This window comes from Heliconius melpomene, chromosome 12 (assembly GCF_056956725.1).
Source record: "Heliconius melpomene rosina isolate 202511_hmr_F chromosome 12, ASM5695672v1, whole genome shotgun sequence".
Lineage (NCBI taxonomy): Eukaryota > Metazoa > Arthropoda > Insecta > Lepidoptera > Nymphalidae > Heliconius > Heliconius melpomene.
The window spans coordinates 14,240,860-14,266,527 of NC_140400.1; the positions used below are offsets into that span (position 1 = coordinate 14,240,860).

At 33.2% G+C, this 25,668-nt stretch overlaps 1 protein-coding gene across 3 annotated transcripts in view; it reads right to left on the reverse strand.

Annotated features, from left to right (window-relative positions):
- LOC146534083 (uncharacterized) overlaps positions 1–25,668 on the reverse strand; it is a 178,197-nt gene that overhangs the window by 13,170 nt on the left and 139,359 nt on the right. For all 3 annotated transcript variants that reach the window (XM_085194413.1, XM_085194416.1, XM_085194414.1), the window contains 2 exons: positions 23,454–23,640; positions 22,158–22,276 (listed from right to left, as the gene is read on the reverse strand). In XM_085194413.1, the coding sequence (XP_085050539.1) occupies positions 22,158–22,276; positions 23,454–23,640 (306 nt within the window). The remainder of the gene's footprint in view (positions 1–22,157; positions 22,277–23,453; positions 23,641–25,668) is intronic.

The following is a 25,668-nucleotide window of genomic DNA, read 5'->3' on the forward strand; positions in this document are numbered from 1 at the left end:
TGGAAAATCGAGCTACATATTTTTTTACCGTACAAAATATGTAAAAAAAAAAGACTTGGTAAGAGAAAATAACATCCACTTACAAATATGACATGCTAAATACTTATGACAATGAAAAATATTATTATTTATCTTCTATACTTTCAAACGATATGTATAAAGTAGCCAGAGAAAGATAGCAAAAATTTTAGCAATTTATTTTTATGCTTATATAATAATTAATATTTATATAGGTAATAAAACATATAGCAGGGTAGTAAGAGGAAAAATACTATTAAGACACTTCATTCTCGAATTTCCGTCTAATTTGAGACACTGCGTAATGAGCGGTGAAACTCATTGCCCGCCTGCTGCTTAATAATCTACTAGGGCAGAGAGAAAGAAGAATAATTGAAATATAATCATTCCTGACTGTGAAACGAACTCTAAGCGCGTCTACAGTAGCAGCTGTTTCCTGAAGAATAATTGTATTTCTAATCTACCGTGTAGAAAATATTATAAATATTACTGGAAATTAAAAATGTTAAGATAACATTTTATTAAGGATCTAATTTGTACCTAAAACATAAAAATATTAATATAATCGTTATAATATAACCGGTATCAATTGTAAAAATCAAAAAATATTATTCTATATGAATAATATTTTAATGTCTGTGCTATCGACGATCGAGCAGAAGACAGTAAACAAATAATTTATTTAATCTGTCGACCACAGATCAACACTTGCCTGCACATGGACCACACGCACGGAGTCGAGAGTGACAGCAGGTATGAAAACAAACTCGTTCTAAGTGCGGTCACTAATCCCGCCAACAGTTACAACCCGAGGCGCGAAAATAGCAAAATATTATATAATTTGATACAATTTAACATAATATTTTGAAAAGGTGCCGAAAGTGATGAACTTTTCATCCAAGCGAGACATCTTTCCAGGTGGTAAAAAGTAGAGGGCATAATACTCTGCTTTAGAAAACGTAATAATTTTTAAACCTAACTGAATTTGAACCTGCACCATTTGGATCATTCAAGTACTCTGAACAATGAGCTAAGCTACGTCGAAGTTCTTATCTCTATATTTCACTTAACACTCAGAGAGAAACAACAAAAAAAAGATTTTTAAAGAAGCTTTCCACCCATCATACAAAAATATCCCGAAAGATGAGTAAAAACAAAAACAAAAAGAAAAAGAAAACCAAACAAAACCTATAATTTGCCGATTGTTTATCTGCGGTCCATTGATCTACAATCGAGTGCCGGGGGGCAGCGGCACTCGACCTCGCATACTTCCATTTGACATTTAGACCTGGACGACCTTTCATCTATTTCGGGGTCCGCCCGACTCCTACGATGAATTATTATTCTTCACATTAGATACCTATGGCCCGAGACCTACCCACGTTTCACCGACACCCACGACAACAAAGTACCAGACGAACTAGATCGCTCATTCATTCCTTACATTATTGCCGCAATATATCGAATGCTTTTAGAATAATCGATTTATTTGTATAGGATTTGATGGTTCGCTCGTAGATCTGTGATATAGAAAATGACCAAGGGAGTCTTAAGCTTTAATGTATTTAGTGATATAATATGAAACAATGCTATGAATATATAACAAAATTAAATAGGTTGTTAGTTCTTTGCTAAACCAATTGAATAATAATGAGAGTAGCGTCTAAATGCGACGGGTTGTTAAAAAATATTTCCTAGCGCTGGTAACGCGGCAAAGCGCAGCGATATCACAATGTCTCAGAATTCTGCGTAGAGCGAGCAACGAAATTGTCTTAACACTAGGTTGCCTACCCTGCTATGTCTATCCCAGATATAGCACCATAGCAAGAAGCTAAAATAAAAATTATAAATTCATTTTTCAAAAAGTAGTTTTAATCAATTTATCATTTCCACAAAGTCGTATTAAGTCAAATTGGCTATGAACGAAAGTCACCAAGCCGCTGAGTGCGTACTTCAGTAAAATGATTATTTAATGACACCGCGATACGTTTGATAATGTAATGACTTCATTCTTGCCACAAATGTGTCCGTTAAATTACGTGCGTGGTTCACCTCTTTTACTTTCTCTTCGTAGAGCTATTATATTAGCCCTCTTAGTGTAATTACTATGAAATTGATAAAAAAAACATATAACGTTGTAATAATGTAAGTACAACATAAATAAAAGTAACTGGAATGATGGTATTCAAAATAAAGGTTTTCCGATATGATTAAAATTAAAAAAAATATTTTTCTTTCTTATTTAAATTTCACTTTAGTTGTTAACATAAGCCTACACCAAGAAAATAACGTTTTATTTATATCTAAACTGCCAATAATATCATCAATAATGAAAAGTGACTGACTGACTAAATGATGAACACATTAAGACAGTCTAAGTTCATTATGCAAAACAAGCAAAAACCCGGGAAGCTGTTGACTTTTGATTATAACGACCAGTTTACAGTTAGTTTCCTCGAGTTTAAATTAAGTTAGAAAATTAAAAATATTAATGTCGGAGACAGTTTATTATTTATTACGATAGGAAGTCTAGGTAATAAATTATCAAGTAGCATGGCTGGGGGGGTTAGAAAGTAATCCGTGCATTAGCGGGGCCGCTGTGTCATTAGCCGGGTATATTTTTACCCGTTAGCCGCAACTAACCTGACGGAAAAATATCGTAAGCCAGGATATTTTTCAGACTTTAATGGCACGACCTGAACGAAGCTAGCGTTTAATGGTAGGATGAAATTGGATATTTTTAATTTTTTTTAGTCATACATAGGTAATAGAAATAATGAGGCCCTTGCCCCTGCCCAATTTATTATTATTTATTATTGTTAATTTTCTTTTACGCTTTTTTATTTTTATTAGTAAAATCCAGTATGTATATTTAAACTATAAGACAGAGAGATAAATATTTTAAAATAAACAGGCCAGTCGTGGCCCAGGGGTTCAAAGTGACTGTAAGCGCAACAAGTTGTAGGTTCGTTGAGTTCCGTCACTCAACGGAGTGCTATAACATTAGGTTCCTACCTACACTGCTGTGTGCGGAAAACCCAACCCAAAAAACAACTATTTTTTATACTAATTCAATATATATACATACAAATATAACAATATGTACCTATCCGAAGTGCACAAACCAGTGCACCGCCGCCGCCGGCGGGCGCACGCGCCGATGTTAGATTAGGTACCAATAAACGTGCCCGCTGCAACCTATAACGGCACGCTTTATTGCCTGCTAAGGTCGCTGTAGCTCATCGCGCGCTCACCGTCTGTAGGTATCCACTATACTTGTATACCAGGTACCCACTATACAAGTATAACAACTGGAAACTAGGGTTAGTGTCTAACCTATTGATAACTTTGTGTTGATGCGTAGAGGCTGGGGGGTTTAAGGCTGATAATCTCATAGAGAAAGTTCTGTTTGTGAAATTTATGTTTTGAGTTACTGTGTATCTGATACTAGGTAAGAATAACTAAAAATATTATATTGGGATTAACAAGACAAGGAAAGCGTAAAAATAATATAATCAACTACAAATTTTATTTATATTAATCAAAATAATATTTTTTATATCAGTAGTTTTAAAAATCTTTCAATGAATTAAAAATCCATCAAATATGAAGAGCACGAAAAAATATAAAAAATAGCAATATTTGCACAAAAATAAACATTTCTGCTACAATTTCCGGTTTTTTATCAATTCACTACCGCTTCTTAATGCAGTAGTCGATTTTGTAGTTCCTTACGTAATAATTTAAGTGTAATCTAGATGAAAGTAACACCTTTCATTTACGATTGTATAACAAAGGGCAAATATAGCAAGTTCATAATTTCCATACTAAATTACTATATACTTTTACACTATTTGAATTTTGCAAGTCAAATAGCGAAACATAATGCCTACCTACTAAGTACCTACTAAGTTTAAGCAGACTAGGGAAACACAAAATATGGAAAAAGACATATCCTTAAGTAATTAATTATTGAACCTAGAACCACACTGCCCAATTGCGCCATAAAATATACACCAAAACAAGTCGCGACACAGGTTCAAATCCCGCTACGTTCTTTCTTTATTCTATAAATTTTCTAAGAACAAAAAGAAAACAACATATAAAAAAGCTATGTAAACATTCGAACTGCTACACCTTTCACTGAAGACACCACAATTAAGACCTGGCAATATCGCAACAGATCTCTCGCGAGCAACCGTCTTTTACTGACATTTTACTGACGATATTATACTAGTTACTATTATAAATTATTTGGATTGCCCCGCGCCGCGCCGGCACCATTGCACTTGGTGGGTGGCTCGAGCTGAGAGTTAATGATGACTGTTGGTTCGTGTTGTAATTTCATTAGAAACAGATCATGACATAGATAAAGATGGAGTCTTTAATAAATTTATAAAATTAATACTTTTATAGTGTAAACAAAGAGTTTGATTACAAATGATAAAATTATGGAAGTATGAATATGTTATATTAATTATTATTTTTTAATTAATGCGTCATTTCTATTTAAATAAGTTTACATATTTTAATTTGATTCTCTATTAAGAATGTCTATAGCATAGATATAAATAATATTTAATTAATTATCTAAAATTCTTAAAACACGATAACCTTTTATTCGTTTTTGGGTACTATATATAAATGTCGCAGCACCTGTTTACTTATTGAATGAATTCGAATTACATTTAGGGGAGAATGTTTTGCTAATTAATATTGTTTCTATTATGAACTCACTAAATACAAGGAAAGTCATCAGCGTAGTTTCAAGACATTAGCTTTTCTTGATATTCCTACAGTATATAAAAAAAGACTAAATGTCTTAAAACATAGTTTCTCAAATATTATATATTTTTTTAATATTCAAGGTGTATCTGGGAACCAGAGAACCAAGTGTTACGATACCCCGTTCCCATTAACATACTGCGTTCTCAACTTTCCGCCAAATTCTACAGGCATTACGTGTTGAGTGGCATGGAAACCCAACGAAACATAATAAGCGCGCATTACGTTTATCATAAAATATATAATAATATTAGCATATTAAAAATACTCGAATAGTATAGTTTACAGATCACATCTTACATAAATTCAAGTCGACCGAGCAATTTTCAAAGACAAATGCATAAGGGTATATCGAAAGGGAATGTCGATTGCTGTGGAATATCATAAGTCAGGTAGACCCACCCACCCACAGCGGTGCGTGCGCGGTCGACTGTAAAATTGGATTTAAAATTATTGTAATATCAACGCTAGAGAATGTGAACAGTTTCAGGTTCTCCCATTTTATATGAAATAAAACAATAAGAAAATAATCAAAGAACTACTAAAAGTAAATAATATGTTCACAATAATATCTAACGTAACTGCTTTTGGAGTAAAAAATATTGTTATTAAACAGATATACGAGAAATATATAAGCAAATTATGAAGACATATTGCCCTATATCCTAATCATCATCGACTTCACAAACTTTAAGCTAAGCTTTAAGAAAATCATGATTCTAAATCCATTTCGTATTGACCATAAAATCATAAAATTATTACATCAATTGCACCACATTCAGTGACAGGCAGCAATCTGAAATAATCGACCGGCGAGCGACACGCGGTGCACTTGTTACGTACGAGTACGAGAGCGGAATCCGAACGCAGCGAGGACCCGGGCGGTTTTGCAACGACGACATGCAAATATCACCGCTACCGCTGGTTCTCGATCGCTTTGACATTTTTCACTTTCATAATGATATACCGTGTGATTTATGAAAGTTGATATAAGAGTACTTAGTATTTCGATAAAGGAAAAATAATATATTTTTCAAGAGAAATTATTTTATTGCATATTTTTTATTTATATTCGAAAGAGTAGGATATCTCACCTATCCAAAGATTACGCTAAAGATACATTCAAAGGTTAAAATTAGAGCAAAGGAGTTACTTACATAGTAATTTCATTAGATCAACGTTGCCTAACCTATCCTGCGATATCGAATAACTGACCTCTAACTCTCTTCTTTCAGCTAGTAGCAATTATTTTAATAAATAGCATCAAACATTAATCTTTATCCGTTAATTAATATGCACGATGGCCGCTATCCACGTCGGCTTAATTAAATATCAGCGACTGTTAGATTTAATTATGTAATCGCCAGAGAAAATCCAGGCTTTGATAGCCAGATAGCTTGCCGTCCAGGCAGGTGATCGTGACAAGTTCCTATATAAACACTACAGTTTATAACTATTACAACAGCTTAGATTAATTTTAAAAGGAAATCTATCTATATAAATAAAATATTGCTCAATTTTCTTGATTTCATAATAAAAATGATGTTCATTAACCATTTAATGATTTTTCGAAAGTCATTATTACACAAGTGATAGCATTTAAAAGGTCACATTAGTACATAAAATATATTCATCTGGTCTAGTTGTACCTACTGATAGATGGTTTGAATAACGAGCTGGTTCGAGATAAACTCGTCCCACCGGCGACAGATGTCACGACGCGGACAAATGATAGTGGTGGTGATACCGGCTCTGAGGATTATCATACGCTCAGTCAAACGTGTTTACGCTATATGTATCTCCTGAGTTAATATGAAATATTAAAGCGGCGATCTAAATATGGTCAGAGTTGTAGGGAAATTTCAATATCAATATGTTTATCGTTGAATATATTTAAATTTATTTAGATCCGCCACTCAACTCGCAATACCTGCAAAATTTGGGAAAGTGGGTAAAGAAAGTGTCCTAAAGGAAAGGAGCATCTTAATACTATTTTACCAGGTTCCTTCTGCCTACTCGCCATGTTCGGAATAAAGCTTAAAAATAAAAAAAAAACATCTATTTTTTGTATTGAACTGTAATATGCTACTCAATTTTAATAAATTACAATAAGTAGCAATAACTTAAAACTCAAAAACAATTTCAAAGCAAGACGAAGATATAAACAAAATATCTTAGAAGAATAATTAAAAAAAAATTGTAGAAGTGACTCCAAGTTGCAAATAACTTACAATAAAAATAAATGCATTCATACAGCTACGTGAAAGACGGCGCAGGATGCTAACAGTCAAAATTAACGGACATTACATGTACACTTCGAGGAACAACGGTTGGTGTTAAAAAAAGCCTACCAACGGGTTTCTTCTTCAAACGATAAGTGTTATTTCTTCAAAGAATTTTTGGCGGGGTCAGTGTTTCAGGATGAAGGCAAATGGAGAATGTGACATTTAAATTACAGCAATGGCAACAATGTGTTCGCGGAAAGAATTGGCTAGGAAAGCTTTATTGCGTGACATCTCACCTACCAAATACGTTGATGTTATCATAACTTTTATATTTCTCAATGTTTCTAGTATGTGTTTTTTGGAATTTTCAAACCGTTTCAAATATTAATAACATCAACATTATAAGAACGAGCTTCGATGCTCATTCCAACCTTATTTAGCCCAATATTTGATTTAAATGATGTTATATTCTATTTTACAACTTCAATAATTAAAATTGCTTTTATTTCTAAAAATAGATCTCACAACAACAGTTTCCACTAACTCTGACCACCTACAAACGCTTTAGTTTCGCATTAAATCGGTTTAAAGTCGTAATCATTGCAACAATCGAGCGGACCTCGCAGATATTCTGTAATAAAAAACTACACCAGGAAACGAACGACAAAGACATTATATTACCTACCGATGGCGACTGCTAGAAGCGGCCTTATACCTATAAGCACTAAGGCGACCTGAGCCACATACTATCGAGTCTAGCTGTACTTTCGACGTTGACATTCTTAGATTGAAAGGTCGCAAACTGGTCCACCGGCATTACCGTGATTGCGGTAGATGGCATCTGCTGAGATTGGCATTCATTATGGCACGCGTCCTGCAGTTTCCACGCGACGCGAGTAATTTCCTCTCGATGATTGTGAAGAGCGTGAAATGACACAGTCATCTGGCGTGTGGTGTTGATAGATTTAGCTTTTGCATTTTGATTTCGATTTGTTCTAGATTAGATGCGAGGCAAGTAAATAATTTGATGTAATGGACAGTTATAGCACTGAGGTGCAATTGTGGGTTATTTTATTTGTAAAATGTAGAATGGGACACAACACTGCACTCGATACTAGTAATAATAGACTATTTGAGTAAAATAATACTCAGAAGATTATTAAATTCTAACTATTATTCGACTAATTCATTAAATTTACTATTATGGATTGAAAGCATAATGTAATATTGTAAATTAATATTAGTTATTATAAATATCAACTTAATTCCAGAAACCCACTAAGCAAACATCTAAAACGTAAAAGCTATTTAAAATATAACATATTGAACATGATAAAGTAGAAGACAGTCGAATGCATCGACTATTGGCAATACTGGCCATAGAAAACGAGGTTCGGAACGTGATACCATCTCGCAGCTATCTTCTCATCTAGACAACTCAATTTAAATAGGCGCTGCTTGCAATAAACTATATTAAAGGCTTCGAACTCTTACATTCAACAAGGTCGAAGTAAAAAATACATATATGATAAAAAAAATATATCTACAGACAAGACAATGCAGGGACTATCGCCAATTGTCATAGCGATAACTATGAAAAATGAGTGTGCATTAGATATTAATCATGTCGTTTCGTGACATTCAACTATAAATATATAATCTTTTTTTATTCTAACAGATAAAGACAATATATTGACGTAATCCTTAAACTTGAATCTATCATAAATGACAAGGAACATAAAAGAATCAATTTAAAATAACAAATTAAATACAATTAACAATTAATGAGCGAAAACTGCATAATTTATATGCGATATTGGCAAAGCGAACAGGGTCGAAGAGGCAGAGAGAGATAGCATCTGGCCGCTATCTGCTCATCTCGACATCTCTATTTAAATCCAGCTCCTAGTGAGCTAAATTAAATGCTCCGTAACAAAATTAAACTCCACCCGTTTCGTATATAAATTGACAGGCAACGCTATATAACCTAACGCAGTCGCTTTATATGGGCGGCCACTCAATTATGTTAGCGATATTGCTTTGTGTATGTTGTTTGTATGGAAATCTGTTTCGTAATGTGGACAGAGGAAGTGGACAAGGTGGTTGTGTTGAATGGATATATTAAGACTTGCGTAGTCATAGCTGATGCTGTCCTAATTCTCGCTGATCGCGTTAGTTTTAAGTTGAAATCACAATTGGGGTAACTATTTAAAATATACGTGGGTGCACTTATACTTATCACTGCTATACATAAAATTTCTTTAGATATTACCAACAACGTTACTTAAGATATTCCTGTCCACTACCGTCATTAAATATATAATGTTCGGAGGATAGCGTTACGCCTTTTCAGTGTAATCTTTATTCACTATTTCGCTTGTTTTGATAACCATTGAATCCAGCTTCTAGTCAATTTTTAAAATTATCTTTAAATAATCTATTAATTATAATAATATTAAATATTTTACGGCTCCCTTTGCCTATCCTGCTACATGCGGGTTATAGCGTGAAACTAAAAAAAAACGTAGATTAAAATTCATTATCGTTAGCTGTTTCCTCAAAAGCATGATTCCATTCAACGTGAAATAGATCCGTAATCTCGGATCCATGTCGTAAATCGCAAAGCTCGTAAAACGCTAACAGACGCTTGGAAAGCACTAAACCAATATTTACTGAAACTGTACTAATATTATTCTAACAAATACAAATATTTTCATGAATATCTTAACGTTTCGTGACCGGGACTTATGGCTGAATGGCCCTTTGTGTTTGTATCCATTGTGTACGCGATTTCTATATTATAATAAAATGATAAATTACTCATTTTCCTGTAATTTATGAACTTTTAGCAGTAAATTATCTTTAACTGATAAGTTAATAAATTATCACATGGTTAAATACCCTTTTAAGTTATAAAGTTTCTTATATATCATAGTTTTACTTTAGCACCACGTAGGTTTCCATATTTTTTTAGAACCTATAACAATTGATATTAATGTAATTTTGTAGTTATTTATTGAAATGTTATCTTTGTTATTAGAGACAACAACATATTATATTTCATTATTTAAATCATATAGCCCCATTAAAAAACCCATGGCTGTTATACATCCATCTTCTTAGCTTCACGCTGAATCCCGTTGAAGCGGGGTAGCCAGGAAGAAGGGATTGCCAAATGTTATCCATACATTATGTAAATTTAACATTGAAAATAAGTTAATATTTTAAATTAAAATTGAATCTTCTATAACTTACAACTATAACTAATATTCATTAAAAACCCCAACAAAGCTTGAGAAAGTTAGCATCACTAACCTTCCTTCACACACGACTACCTACCTACCTGGGTAGGTAGGTGGGTACCTACCTGCCAGCTACCATTTAAAATATGTATCGATTAAATGGTCAAAGCACGAAAGGCACATCCAACAAACAGTACTACCGGTGGTCTGTTACCTATTAGTCCGGAGTTATCTACAGCATCGGCACACACGCCCGGGCCCTTACCGCGACCGCCTTCACTCCGCCAGTTTACTGTATTGCCGTGGAAATTACTGCATCTGTCCAGATGCGGTTAGAGTGCATATAATTATGTACTTGATAGCTTGTTAATGATTACATTTCTTATTAAGGAATAATTATATTATAGTATAAATTTATATAAGCTTGTATCCTAGACTCAAACGACTAGATATGCTGTTTAGGTGTTCTAAAATTTATGCGGGTACTTCGAAATATAAACGTTCGAATTCACCTGCATCATGAAAGCAATAATTTTTATTACGATTTTATATTATATTATTGAATATAGTAGAGGCGCAATGGGAAAGTGTCTAACTGCAAAAGCGATGATTGTGGATTCGATCCTCGTTCGGAGAAATGTATTTTTTTTAATTTCCCCAGGCAAAGGGCGGTGTTGAGCTCCGCCATTAAATATGCAATGTCTCTATATTAGGTATGAGGGACATAGCGTAAAAAAATATAATAAATTATTATTATGTACTTGCAAGTGTATATACAACTTGCTTACTCTACATACATACGTCTCTATAACCAGTTCATTTTGTTTAACAGCTCGCGGACAGACGGACGGACTACGTTGTTAGTGCGATAGAGGTCTTGTTAAGTCTCTAGTAATAAACGACCATTGACAGGCCCCGAGAATGTCAGTCTGTTTAAATAAAACCATTAAGTTTATGAGGGAACACTTATGTGACTTTTAATCTTTTAACTTAGAGTCAAATAATTTTAAGATAAGAGTTAAATATCGACTGTAAGTGACACTTTATTTATGAAAAAAAATATTCAAAAATTATGAAATATTTCAAGGCAAAAAAATAAAGGTTTATTTATTTGAATACCGATTAATATACATAATTTACAATATATTTAATTCTCCTTAAAGCCAAAAAAAAACACCATTAAAACAGTTTCAGCACCATCATTAGGCAATGTTGCCATATCTTAGTCTATTGTTACAGATACTCATCTGGCCGATAGTGTTTCACAAGTGGTATTTAAAATTAAAAAATATTAATCTCTCATCAGCTTTTGACAGGTGTCACGTGCAAAATAAATCCGTATGCATTAATGTCAGCGAAACGAACAATACTGGTTATCAAAACCAAAAGTCATTTATCAATGGTAGTTTAGCTTACTAATATAATCATAACAAGGAGTCAAATTAATATATAATTTTATACATATATACAGGTTGTCGCTGCCGTATTGAGGCAATATCTGATTGTAAATGCAATGGATGTGGGTTCGATCTCCAATCAGGGGTTTCTTTAAATAATTTCCATTTTTTTGGTTTTTCTCTGGTAGAGAAAGCGCAGTTATAAGTTCCACCACTCATAACACAATGTCTCAAAAAATTGGGCGGAAAGTGGGCAACAGAGTGTAATCCACCATCCAATAATAATAGAGTAACTGTTAGATGTTTCCCCTTTTTTTTTGTTTTTATAAATAGTAAGTAATCAAAAAGATTTATCTTGACACGATTTCTTAGATTTGCTTAAATAATTGTTTAAAATTAATCAAATATAATATAATTTATAGTACCCAATAATAATACAAATTAATACCCATTAACATAACAGTTTATCAGTAAATAATATATTAGTTAAATTAATAGACGACGGTGCTTCCGTGTATCTCAGTGCTCCAGTTTCGTAACGGCGATGTACTAAATCCTCTACGCAACTTGAAAGCTCTACATTGAGTAAACTGTTAAAATCTTAATTATGTTAGACTATATTTCTATCAGTTGTTAACTAAATTGTCATTTACGAATATTTGTTTACAGTGTCGTATTTAGTAAAATAGTTTTTTTTTCAATTTCCGCCAAATTCTGGAGGTATTGCGTGTTGAGTGGCTGAACACAACGCTGTGCTTTAATTCTACACCAGAGCGAAGAAATGAAAATATTAAATAATCAATTTCCTCAAGTGGGAATTGAACTCACAACTTGTCTCATATACTTGTGCCCCTGCACCATGACTGGCTGCGCATACGATCAATTGTCATTAACATTTCTTCTCCAATCACGCCAATCATCATCATCATCATAAAACTCATTAAAAATTACCAAAATAAGGAGTTATGTACATACAATATATCAAATAAATTGCGAAGATTATTACATTTCGAAATAGAAAATCGCGTTAAATCGTGTGGCCCGCTTATCAAGTCGCTATAACGACAGCACGAGCCGGTGTCGGCCGAATTAGCCGTAACTAACGCAAATGAGCTACAATTTATTCGGCGACGGAACAACGACGTGTTCTAATACAGACTGTTTTTATGTTTATTGCGTTGTTCGTTTAAAAAATAAACACATCTTTTTTTTTATATATATATGAGGCCGACTGCCTCAAGCGTTATGATGTAGAGTTGTAATAGCTTTCTTACTCTACTTTTCTGGTGGTGTTATTTTTTTTGCTTTTGCAGTGTCACGCTTTTTCCTGTAGAGTAGGTAGAGGCAATCTAATGCTAAAACAATCTATTTCTCTTTCCTATGTCTATGTCTTGTTTAATTTTAGAGACATTGTGTGTTGAATCGCGGAACTCAACGCCTAGTTTTAGTTAAAAAATTCTAAATTCAAATTAGTACGACGATGTCAACCTCTGTTTTATAGAAAGACTTACTATGAAAATAATTTAAAAGAACTGTTATATTTGTTAGTTTTACCTTATAAGGCAATAAGCCTAAATGAAGTTTCGACTCTGTGCTATTTCTATATTTATAAACATTTTCCTCAATTCCTCCACCAAGTGAAATCGAATTATAATAATAAAATTTGTTTAAAAAAAGATGACATGTTTTAAACAAAATAAATGACCACATTTATAACATCATTACATAAAACAAAAACAACTACATACATAACAATAAAAGGCAACTATTCCGTTGGACTCGTAAATCTTTCATCATTTCTACTTTCTTGCGCCATTATAAAACTTTTTGATTGTTATTTAAACACATTCGTATTATTTTTATTGGTCATTCTGACATTTAGTTAGCTATATTTTATATTTATAAAGTTGTTATTCTCACTATTACAGATCGTTTAAGTGTTAAAACTCTGTTTTTGTTTTTATAGACTTATTTCTTAGAGTTTCTAAACAAATACTGTATATATAATGCATAAAAATGTTAATAACAATTTCTAATAAACAATGTTTTTCTAACAATTTGAGCTTCTTTAATATGAAGTAATGTCTACTATGTAAATTTGAACCCGCGTCTCTTAGAAATCTCTTCTGAGACCGTTCTAAGAAGCGCGGCTTAACACCTTGCTATGTTAAATTTTTTATACGTTTCCAAAAAAAAAAAATTTTTCTTTACTGACTATGAAATAACATTTAAAAAAATCAAATAATATGTAATGACTATTATCAATAAACTGACTTTCAAAATTTCTTACATAGATCCTCATTCATCATTTATTGCGTTCTATCAAAAGAGATTAATTATCACGTCTGCCAAATTACCATTCTATACGATAATAAATAAATAAATAATAAATTTGAACATAGCACTAAACATAATATAATAAATGGAATCTATTTAGCGCTCACGACCGAGGCGTTAGAAGGAAAGTGTACGGCAAGTAGCCGATGATAAACAACCGGACAAGTGTTACAATGTACAACACATTAGGGAACAGAAATAATCATTGCCGCAGTCATTTCGAACGTCATTTCATAATTGTTCTACTTAAGCTATCGTATAAAATATATAGTTTGAATATTTGGATCTATTTATTATAAGCATCTCTGTGCGAACGGATCATTTACTGTTTTGTTGCTAAACACAGCTTAAATTATTGTTTTAGTTGACTCTAGGTACAGATTAATATAATATATATAAATGATATAAACAATATATTAGTTTTATAAGTTTATTTTATGATAAGTACGAAAAAAGTAAATTAACCGTTTTTTTTACTTCATTTCATTAATTCTTAAGAGTGGCAGAATTTTGTGGAGAAGTTGAAGAAAATATAGGAGTAGCCTACACTTTTACTAAATATCATGTAAATGAAAATTTAATTCAGTAATTGTCTCGTCACTCTCGATATATAGAAGCAAATCTTTTCTTGGTTAGCTGTAAACAAATATTGTTTACTTATATCCAATATTTCTACACTTCATTTATATAATTTAACGCTAAATAAAATATTATTAAAACTTTCATATAAGTTATAGTAAATAATATTTATATTACTAAAATATATAACAAACAATGCAAAATAATATATGATATATAACAATAAAAGCATTTGAATACAAATAATACAATTAAAATATTAAAGTATATTTTGTAATATTATGAAAATATATGGCGTTTTGAAATCATTCATGTATGGGAAACATGGACGTCGGGTCTGACAGACCCAGGCCCCGTTTAGAAAGTTAAATACTCACGTGTTTTGAACCCAGAGACACAACCACTGCTATCTACATTCATTTTGTCATTAATACGAAAGGTACTGAGAGACTCAGTGGCGGAGGTCACCGAGAAGTGGCCGATTTGTAGAATTCGTAGAACTGTCTGGTCTGTCAGACCCGACGTCCATACTTAAAGGTTAACTTGTATACATCGCGACTTACACATTAATTCTACAAGAAAGTTAGCAACATATGAAAGAAAAAAAGAAATACCGTGATAAAATGTAATGAAAAAGAGAGACGTACCTATAATAAAACTAAAAGCGGGGAAAGTGAACGCACCGAAAGCGAGATGACCCGAGAGCAATCAAAATTATAACATTGATTTCGATCATCATTACCATAATTATTTTGTCAGAGCTCAATCATATTTGACGATTATACGAGTAGAGCGCTGATTATAGTACAGCTCGTGTGTTATTTGTTCAAGTATTTCGAGACGTTCACTTATAAAATAGAGCATACCTAGGATATATGTATAGTTAATTTTATTAAAAATAAAAAATTAATTTGTTATTTTTTATTTTCGATATGATAAACACTGACAATTTGAATAAATTTCAATAAGTGCTTCAATCGTTTCCCCAGTTCTAAATAGATTCTAAAATATATTTAAAAAAGTAGTTATTTATGTTTGATTTTTTAAATTTTGTAATAAATTATTACTCCTACTAAAAAAGAAAACTATTAACATACGGAAAAAACCAAAAAGCACAGTTATTGCAATTAAATTGATAAAATAGTAAATCATAACCAAACATTTATTTATCTAGATCAAATTTCATATTCGTGTATGGCTCGAGGTGGTGCTGTGCGGCTGTGGACGTTGAATGGTAAATAAAATGATAGTGTCTTCATTCATTGCCGTGCGCGGCATCTTGATTGGCGCGACGCGTGACTTGGTTTACTTTTAAATTCATCAATTGTTTCCGTCAAATGCTTCTACGTATTAATAACTTGTAGTATAATAGACTTAAATACATTTTTAAGTATTAGTTATGATGTCAAACAAGCATATATATCGAAACGTGAGCATATGTACCTATATAAATACTAGAATAAGGAATGTGAAGAATGTCAAGAATTTTGCTGTTTGTTTTTTTTATAGCCTGACGCTGTATCCTGTACACCGCGGAGTAGGCGAAAAGAACTGAGAACCTAGAGTGAAGATACTTCTGTTCTGCACTTTGTGCTGAATTCTGGGGGAATTGAGTGTTGAGTGGCGGAACTCAGAACGCCACGATAAGACTCAAGAAAGAATCCCTTCTAGTTTTAAATTACTCCATATACCTAGAAAATTTATATAAACTTGTCTGACATAGTTTTGCTAAGTAAGTAGTAGTAAGATCACAATCTACAAAAACATACAAGCTACATTACGGATATTACTCGGATACTTTCTAGGGACAATGCAATAAGTGCATAGTCGGCTTACACAACCGCCGGCCGCCACAAAGGACAGGTGCGTTGACGGTTGCACAACATATTTTAATAATATAATTGGATAAGACTTGATAAGTTTCGCAGTGACACGGACAAGATTGCATCTAATATCTAAATTATTAATATTTTATATGTAAAATGTCATTTAAATAACTATTACAGATATACTCGTGCATACATTCATGCATAAAATCCGTTTAAATATACACTTATTTTAAATGAAAATTAAATCAGCTTCACGCTGCATTCCGTCCACAGCAGGGCAGAGTGTTAAGACACTCCGTTCCTCATATTCCTCCGAATTCTGGAGGCATTGCGTATTGACTGGTGGAACACAACGCCGCGCTTTGCCTCGCCACCAAAGTGAAGAAAATGGAAATCTCATTTCCTCGAGTGCGTATGAAACGCACAACCAATCGCGTTTGCTCCTGCTCTACAACTGGCTTCCAATAGTTATTTTAAATGATAAAATTTAAAATTGAATCCTAATGTTAATAGGATTGAATATAAATCAATTGCCGCTAACAGCTGGAAGGGTCGTGAGTCGTGCGGCTCAAGTCCTACCTTAACTTGCTAATTGTAACGTATTAACCGACGCTATTCATTTCTCTTCCAAATGATATTAGGCTACGTAACGTCGCGAATAGAATTACAATAATTGCAAATTAGATAGGCTAACTTAGGGCACATTAAATATGAAACTATATATTTTATTCTAATTTTAAGTTGTTCGTTCTAACTTAAGAAGATAGAATAGAATACAGTAATGAAATGCCTCTCTATTATTCGTTTTCTTAAGTTAAATCAGTTAAAATTTTGTTATTTCACACGTTAAAGCATCAACAATAAATAGAATTTGTCAACAAAGCAACTAAAGCGTAATTCACGATACTTATTCTATTACTCAAATCTTAATTTATTTGGTTTTACACTTTGATTAAAAATAAAATACTTTACATACTTAAAACACAAGTCAAACCGACTGTACTAATATGTCGTTGAGAAGATTGCACTACAATTTATACGTTTTATATCGGTCATACGTTGGGTATAATTTATATAAACCACGCGTTGCGCAGGCGCAGCTCACGAGCGCACGAGCGATGCGCTTACCTCGGTGACAATGCGCAATTAGGATTAAGTGCATCTAGATTTTAGATCGAAATACGATAACTTGCGATCGTAAGACAGCATTCCATGGAAACGGAAGTGGGTGTGGAGGTGGATGTGTAAAAAATCTAAAAAACAAAACAAATATATTTTTTGTAACTATAATATTTATAAACTGTATTAAAAGTATCAAAAGTTATTATTTCACGTAATTTTAATCTATGTTTATATACATATACATTTATATTGATTTTGTATGAATTGGATCTCTTCGACAATAGTAGGTACCTACTTGTGAAGCGGTATGGGCCGCACGAACTCTTGCGCAAGTCTGCGCAGGCGCAGGTTTTGACGCAGACAGGGATCGATGGCGTTGCTACAATTTATGGTTAGGTCAGATGAAATCACGAGTTTCGGTGAAAAATGATCCTAACTGCTGAATTATATGACGTGGGTGCTATAATTTTCGGAAATAGGATAATAGGTCAAGTTGCTCAACTGCAAGCAAATTGCATTATAGTTTACATTAAGTATAAAATATATATCCTTGTAACTTTAAGATAATCCTTTATTGAATATACTATTTACTAAAGTAACTAATACAAGTTTAACATGTTTTAAGTATTGTTAATGCAATGAAAAAATAAATATATCTAAATATAAAAAAAAAAACTATTAAATTTTAATTTTCTTTCCTAAAATCATTAAAAAATTTCCATAAAGTAAAGAAAAAAAATCTTATTTCTAGATTCGATCTATATTCTGCTAAAATGAAGCATTTTAACGCTTACAAATTTCTCCAAGCTCACCTCCATTAATACAAATTTCCTTGGCAATTACTATTAATTGTGGATAACCGACGTTTACGGTAATCTAATTTAGTGGGATAGTATAGGGTTCATTAATCATCTATATTAAGTGAAATTATTAATTATTACCACTATTAATTACTTGATGCAATTCAGTGCGACACCTCTCCCATAAATATAAGGAGTAACGCGATACCAAGACTGCTGCTCTGGTGTGTGACATACAGTACGAAAAAATACGATATCTGTGAATTAAATACAGATAATTTAGTGACTTATATTTTATTATCATGTATAGCTAATGGAGGTTTCTTCCTTGAGGCCTTCTCTTCCACATATAAAAAATCCGCTCTCTTCTACAGTATAAGCATTACATTTCTTCGCATTCTTTTCCCATTCACAACGAAAGGCTTAACTAAATCATTTAGTCCAGTATTACGAGATCGAAACTAACTACTATAAAGTAATTTTGTCATCATTATAATATATTCAGAGCATTTCACGGCTTACATTTCCTTGCCGTGAGTCTCGCGACACCCGAGCTCCTGTACGCAGTTGCGCGATCCACTCTCCTTTCATTTTGCAATTTTGATATATAAATGTTATGGAAATTTTAAATCCTCGTCTCTTTCCCACGTCAGTTGGACCAGATTATGTACGCGGTGGCATTGTGTAAGGGCTATTATGGCGGTTCGCATCACGGTGCGCTTTGTTGTGCCTAAAGCGTTGCATTGCCTAATGCTTGTGGATAAAACACCTATGATATACCATTTATTATGGATATAAACAGTTGTTTAGACGCTTTATTGTAAATATAGTGTTATAAAATATAATATTATTCAAATATAAAATGGTAATATTTTTTATCATGTTCATATTTACTAAGGTAACTGCTAATATCATTCACTCAGTGATTGCAGCTGAAGTACAGTATATTGGTGTCTAGTTTTGCTACGTATTACACAAATATTTATATTTTCAATTCTCTTCTAAATTTTTTTAAAACCGAAATATTAATTGTTGATAAGATTGAATTATCTTTAATACTAAGCTAATTTAGACAAAATATCTCATTTGTATTTAGCTTAAGTATAATACTTCCTAAGTAATGAATAGTAATTGTAACATAAATTTTAATACATATGAAAACTATGACGATCATAAATTATTAATTTTATTGATGGTAATGTAAATGCAAGCAAGCGATCTGCTCTAGCGGGATGCAGCCGCCCGGGCGTCTCGCTCCGATAACATTTTGCATATCCATCCAGGCCATCCATAGTTAGTAGAACTATGTACCATGAAAGAGTTTTTATTGAATCTTTCAGGAATTATATGTATATCAAGTCTATGAAGCAGACTTTACTCATATTTAATTTGATCTACTAGTTTTATTTCTTTTAAGGCCAAATCAATATTATTTGTTATCTATAGTGTAATAAAACAATCTAAAATATATATCTATACATTAAATATTTTAGAGAAAAAACATTTAGGTTAATAAATAAAGAGTAATAGAATATATTAATAAATAAATACACACGCACATCTCTGAAAGTAGGTACCTACTGGGCAGAATTGAATGAAAGTTTGTGGTTCTATAGGTATGTTGTCTAATCCTGTCTCTTTGACTACTTGCTTCAAATTTTAACGGTTGGTAAGTGAAAATGGCATACTTAGGTTCACAAACGCTACGAACACGAAGTATATTTATAACTTTAGTAATCAAAGAAATAACAATCCATAGTCCATATCAATGTCCTAGCACAGGCCTTTTAAAAACCATAATTTAAGTAGCTTCTATAGAAATCAAGGCTCATTTCATTTATATGCAATACGATAGATATTTTAGTGCCGGCTTTGCTTCAACCTATAAGAGATCCAACTTATACAACGAGGCCAGACGAATAAAGTAGTTAGAGGACACTGTCGAAGTCTTATTACTTTAAAACATATTATTACTCTATATCTCATGTTTGCTCTACAACTGGCATACTAACCTTTAATTTATTTCAAAAAACAAAAATTAATGAAAAAAAATATACTATTAGTTAGTCTTTGGCGTTAAGTTACGTTACTCCATAAATATAAAAAAAAACAAGAGGTATTTTCTTGCACAGACCGTAAAATGTAGAACGTGCGTGAAGATAAAAAAAAACAAGAAATACATTCATAATTAAGTGTATAATTGTTGATGTAACGCTAGAGAAGAATCAGAATCCAATTTAATTAAATTAATGGATGTAATACCTGATTGTTATACATCTGGCTCCCTTTCACTCGAAGATCGAATTAAAACGCGGTGTGTAAACAATTATGTGTGTGTGGCAACGTAATCGAAATAACTCATAAATTTTATATGTGCTAGTTTTCCAAGGAGGTATTTTTAGGAGCCATTTGTTCAATTTCATTGATTTTACACAATCAATTTTACAATATAATCTATTTAATAAGTGTATAACTAGACTCTAAGGTATAAACGCATATTATTTTTAGTTTTTTTTTTGCCAAAGTCAAGGAAATCAATTCAGTGGCGTAGCTAGGGGGGTGCAAGCGGTGCGGTCGCACCGGGCATCAACAGGAAAAGGGCATCAAAGTCGACGATTAGTGTGTTTTTTCTTTGTTTTTTAGACTTTATACCATTTTAAAGGGCATCAAGTCCTTTAAGCCGCACCGGGCATCAAAAGGAAAGGGGCATCAAAGTCGACGATTAGTGTGTTTTTTCTTTGTTTTTTAGACTTTATACCATTTTAAAGGGCATCAAGTCCTTTAAGCCGCACCGGGCATCAAAAGGAAAGGGGCATCAAAGTCGACGATTAGTGTGTTTTTTCTTTGTTTTTTAGACTTTATACCATTTTAAAGGGCATCAAGTCCTTTAAGCCGCACCGGGCATCAAAAGGAAAGGGGCATCAAAGTCGACGATTACTTTGTTTTTAGAACTCAACGGCGATGATTACCTTTTTTTTTTTTAGAAGTCAACATTGACGATCACTTTGTTTCTTTAGAACTCAACGGCGATGATTACGTTTTTTTTATTTTTTAGAAGTCATCAACAGGAAAGGGGCATCAAGTTCCCCGAGCCGCACCGGGCAGCAAATACCTAGCTACGCCACTGAATCAATTACAATCAATAGTTATTTCATATAATAAATTTACAGAACATAATTTTTAACGACCTCCATATTGCAGGGAAGGCAAGGAGAACTTACTTCGAATGACGAATTCAACGCACTAGAAATATATATTTATCGATACATACTTTACAATACATATTTATTATTTTCAAAATATAAAATCGATATCTCCCACCAAGATAAATCGATATTCGTGACTCTCAGAAACTTAACTAGTCCGTATACATTCATATTCGTAAAATCCAAAGACAAGTGCGTAATTTTATTCAGTACCGAGTCATCGAGCAATTAATTATAATTGCAGTTTACAGATTCAGGCACGTTCATTTTACGATGAAACGATCGCTAATATCGCATTATAATTCCGTTGAAAATATTAATAGCGACCACACGGCTGTTTGTCTGTTTGATTTATGCTAGGAATCTGGATACTTTAATTACTGGTCGTTATATTAAATGGTTTAACAAGATAGATTAAACATTAATATTTGTGCAGAGAGGTAAAAGTAAAATATGACGCGCTTTCTCGTGTTAAAGACAATAAAAGAAATAAAATAATTAAAGTTTTCACAAAAAAATATAAATCTTACCCTATAGTGATCAGACCTAAAGAAATATGCATATTTATAGTTCGAAGTGCTTAAGTGTGTGATAAATTATATTAAAATGAGACTTACCGTTGCGTATTCTGCGCAAATGTCGATAGAGCTGACGAACTCGCAAACATCGTCCACGGACATCGCGGAGAGTCGCGCCCGCGCCTCTGAGCACAGGCATTCACGATTTTCACTCCGGTCTGAAGGAAAACGGCATACGTTAGTAAGTATTTCTTGTATTTTATAGAAACTTTTCTTTTTCTTGTTAATTTAAAACGTCATTTATATATACTTGTTTTCATAGTTCATTGCCTATTAAGAAATATTGTTTACTAGAAAATGAGGCTATATTTTGTCTAGCCGATATGCCGAATAAAGAGTAATTCTCGAGTAGGGAACCTACAACCATCATCATATCTCACTGCGCCAGGACGGCCTTTGAAGAATATGAAACTGACAATACGAATATAAACATTCTGTCAAACGAGTCTTACTAAAAATAATTTTATTACATACATACATTCAAAATCTCTAATTTGTTGTTATTAATTTATTATCCAAAGTAATAAATCACTAAGAACAAATCATAATATTTGTAATTCGCTAAATTCCATTAATAAATTAAACCAAATTAAATTTTTACAGCTACACATTTCAAATGAACACAAACGAGTATTTATTTCATAATTAAATGCATATATCTCGGAGCGCGATGAGCTAACTGTTCCGGGAGCTTCAGTTATTATACTATAATTATTTTTTATTAACCAATGTTTTCTTAACTAGCTGCGATACCTGCAGCTGGTGATTTTTACGTTCAAAAATTATGAATATAAATTTTTATTCAATTTGCAATAATTCAAGAACGAATGAGTTGTATATTTATTTTTTTATTAGGTGTTATTTGCTTGGAACGTTCGATTATAATAAAAAATATTAGCTTATTATAATAATATCATGTTATGACTTTAAGCTGTTTAATAATCCTTTTTTAAATAGATACTGTATATTCATTTCTAAAAATAAATTTATATGATAAATAGCTATAGTTAGAATAACTGTATCACATTTTACAACAGTAAATAATATTTATTTGATGAAAAATTAGCTTAAACTATAACGAAATGCGTAGATTCGCGTGCTTAAATATAATTTATTATAAGTAACGTAAAAGAATATTTACTAAATACATTTTTAAAATAATTCCGTTGCTTTTACAGAATTATGAATAAAGAGAAATAATACAATTTTACGGAAAACGCCCTAAAATTTTACCGCAGTTCTTACAGTTGTGTATCCGTAGACGACATCTAAACAGGTTACAGAGGTTCCAGACTTCTAGAACATTGTTTACTTTTCAATATGAACAGTTTTTACCTTCATTGGACGTTCTCTCATCTCCATCACTCCTCGTGCTGGGGCTGGCCGAGAGGCGAGCGCGTTTCGCCGCACTCTCCCCCGCCGCGGAGAGATCGAGGGGTGAATGTTCTGTTGTCACTCCTGCGCTGACGCGTTTACGCCTTGACCTGCCACCGCGGCCCACTCGTGATATCGCTAGGAGAGTCTGGATACAATACTTTTTTGTTATATATTGTTATATTATATTTGTATATAAATAATACTAATAAATATATGTGGATTATACTTGAATATGTTTGATAGAGTATTAGAATATCCTAAAACAATCTGCTTTGCCGAAAACCGTGGATTCTAGATGGACCATAATAGGTATCTATCTCCTCCAAAATATACTTTATGACAGTTATAATTAAGCATAAACCATCGAGTTTTAAATAACATTTTAAAATCACTATTGTGTCACGCTACCCGTTTAAAAGTAGAAGAAATATTAAACAAAAAATATCAAATAACTCAAACACAAAAAGAATTTCAATTGCGCTTCAGTAAGATCACGCAAGTTGTGACTTACGCAGACGCAGGGTCAATTACTCGGCGGCACGTCGAGTGGCAGCGGTGAGCAAACACTGCGAACTTATTATCTGATCGAGACCGTAAGTGGCGGGCATTCGTCATAATAACGTTGTGGGCCGTCACGCCGTCACGCCGGCCGCTCGCGGGTCAAATCGCAATCCATCTTTTTTAATTGCCACCTCGCAATAAAACGAAATGGCACTAATTCCGAATGAAATTCAAAACGAGGCGCGCGCCAAGTGCACGGCTCCGTCCGTGCGTGCGCGCGCGCTGCCAGACGCGGAGACCATTCATCTCACGATTTATTTCCGAGTCCGCTCCCGTTTCTCTTCACAGGTGAAGATATATTAAACCGGACTATTTATAGTGTAAAGGTACAAAGAGAAATGTAACAAATCATGTTAATATCGCGGGTGAGTGTCGGACGATGCTGATATTAGAAAGCAAACACCATTGTACTACATTGATAGATCGCGTTCTAAATTACTATCAGCGGTGTTGAATTGCGTTTGAACTGTGTCCCTTTTACGAGAGATTTATTACGTTACAAATATGACATCCATATTGGGTGTTGGTGCAGGTTAAATAAAATAGCAGTAGACTATATAATTACAATCGTAAACCTCGCGTGCGTTGCTCTCGATGGAAAAAAGTCATTAGTTGAAAAAGTCGAGCGCACTTCGATTTCACATCCCATCAGTGGCGTGTCGCGCGGCGCGTGCCGACGCCAATTAGTGCAGCTCCAGTTCCCGCGACGGCGGAGAGCCGAGACGGTCCGCTGGGCGGGGACGAGCGCGCGCACCCATCGACACTCTCTCCCTCTTATCTCTCTCTTACAACTGCTGAGCGGGAAGTGTAAAGGTCGCGTGCCCCATCAGATTTAATTGCCACCATTATAACCATAGAAGACGATAGCCTCATAACGCGTTATTACTTTAAACAAGCACGAATAATTATCATAAACTGGGCGCTCGGGCGTAGATGGTTTACGGAGATAGCACCAAAATGTATTTTACGATGGTCCGAAACACTTTAATAAGAGCCGTGAACTATGAGTCGGGGTGCAGATGTGTAATTAAAGCGGGAAGGTCAGTGAGCACGGAATAAATAATTACTAATGAATTTTAAAGAGTTACTTATGAAACGAGCGGCCAGCTGAGCGTGAATTATTTCATAGGGGCAGTGGCATTGCTCCGAGTGGTGTCCATTGCGACGTACGAGCGGATATTGTAAAACAATGTTTTAATATTTTCTTAACACGCTTAAGGAGCGTTGCTTTCGCAATGTAATAAGATTTTATTATTTAAGTAACACGTGTCAAATAACTATTCATTTTTTATTGCGAATATCTTTTCGGATACATGAAATTTCAATTATATGATAAGCAAAAGGCCAACCTTCGAAATAGGTTTTCTTGCTCAAAATCGTATATATATATACATACATATATATATATTTACGTATTGAACATGTCGCATTGTGGCTGACCTATCGCGTTTGTAGCATACATTTTAATGTTGAAATAGAATATTGCAAATCTTTAATTTTTAAGTATATTTTAAACAGCAATACTGGTCCACTTTTAGTAAAACTATGCAGTTGAGGTAATAACTGTCAACTGCGTCATAATTTTTGAACTTCACACTTTATATTATACAGC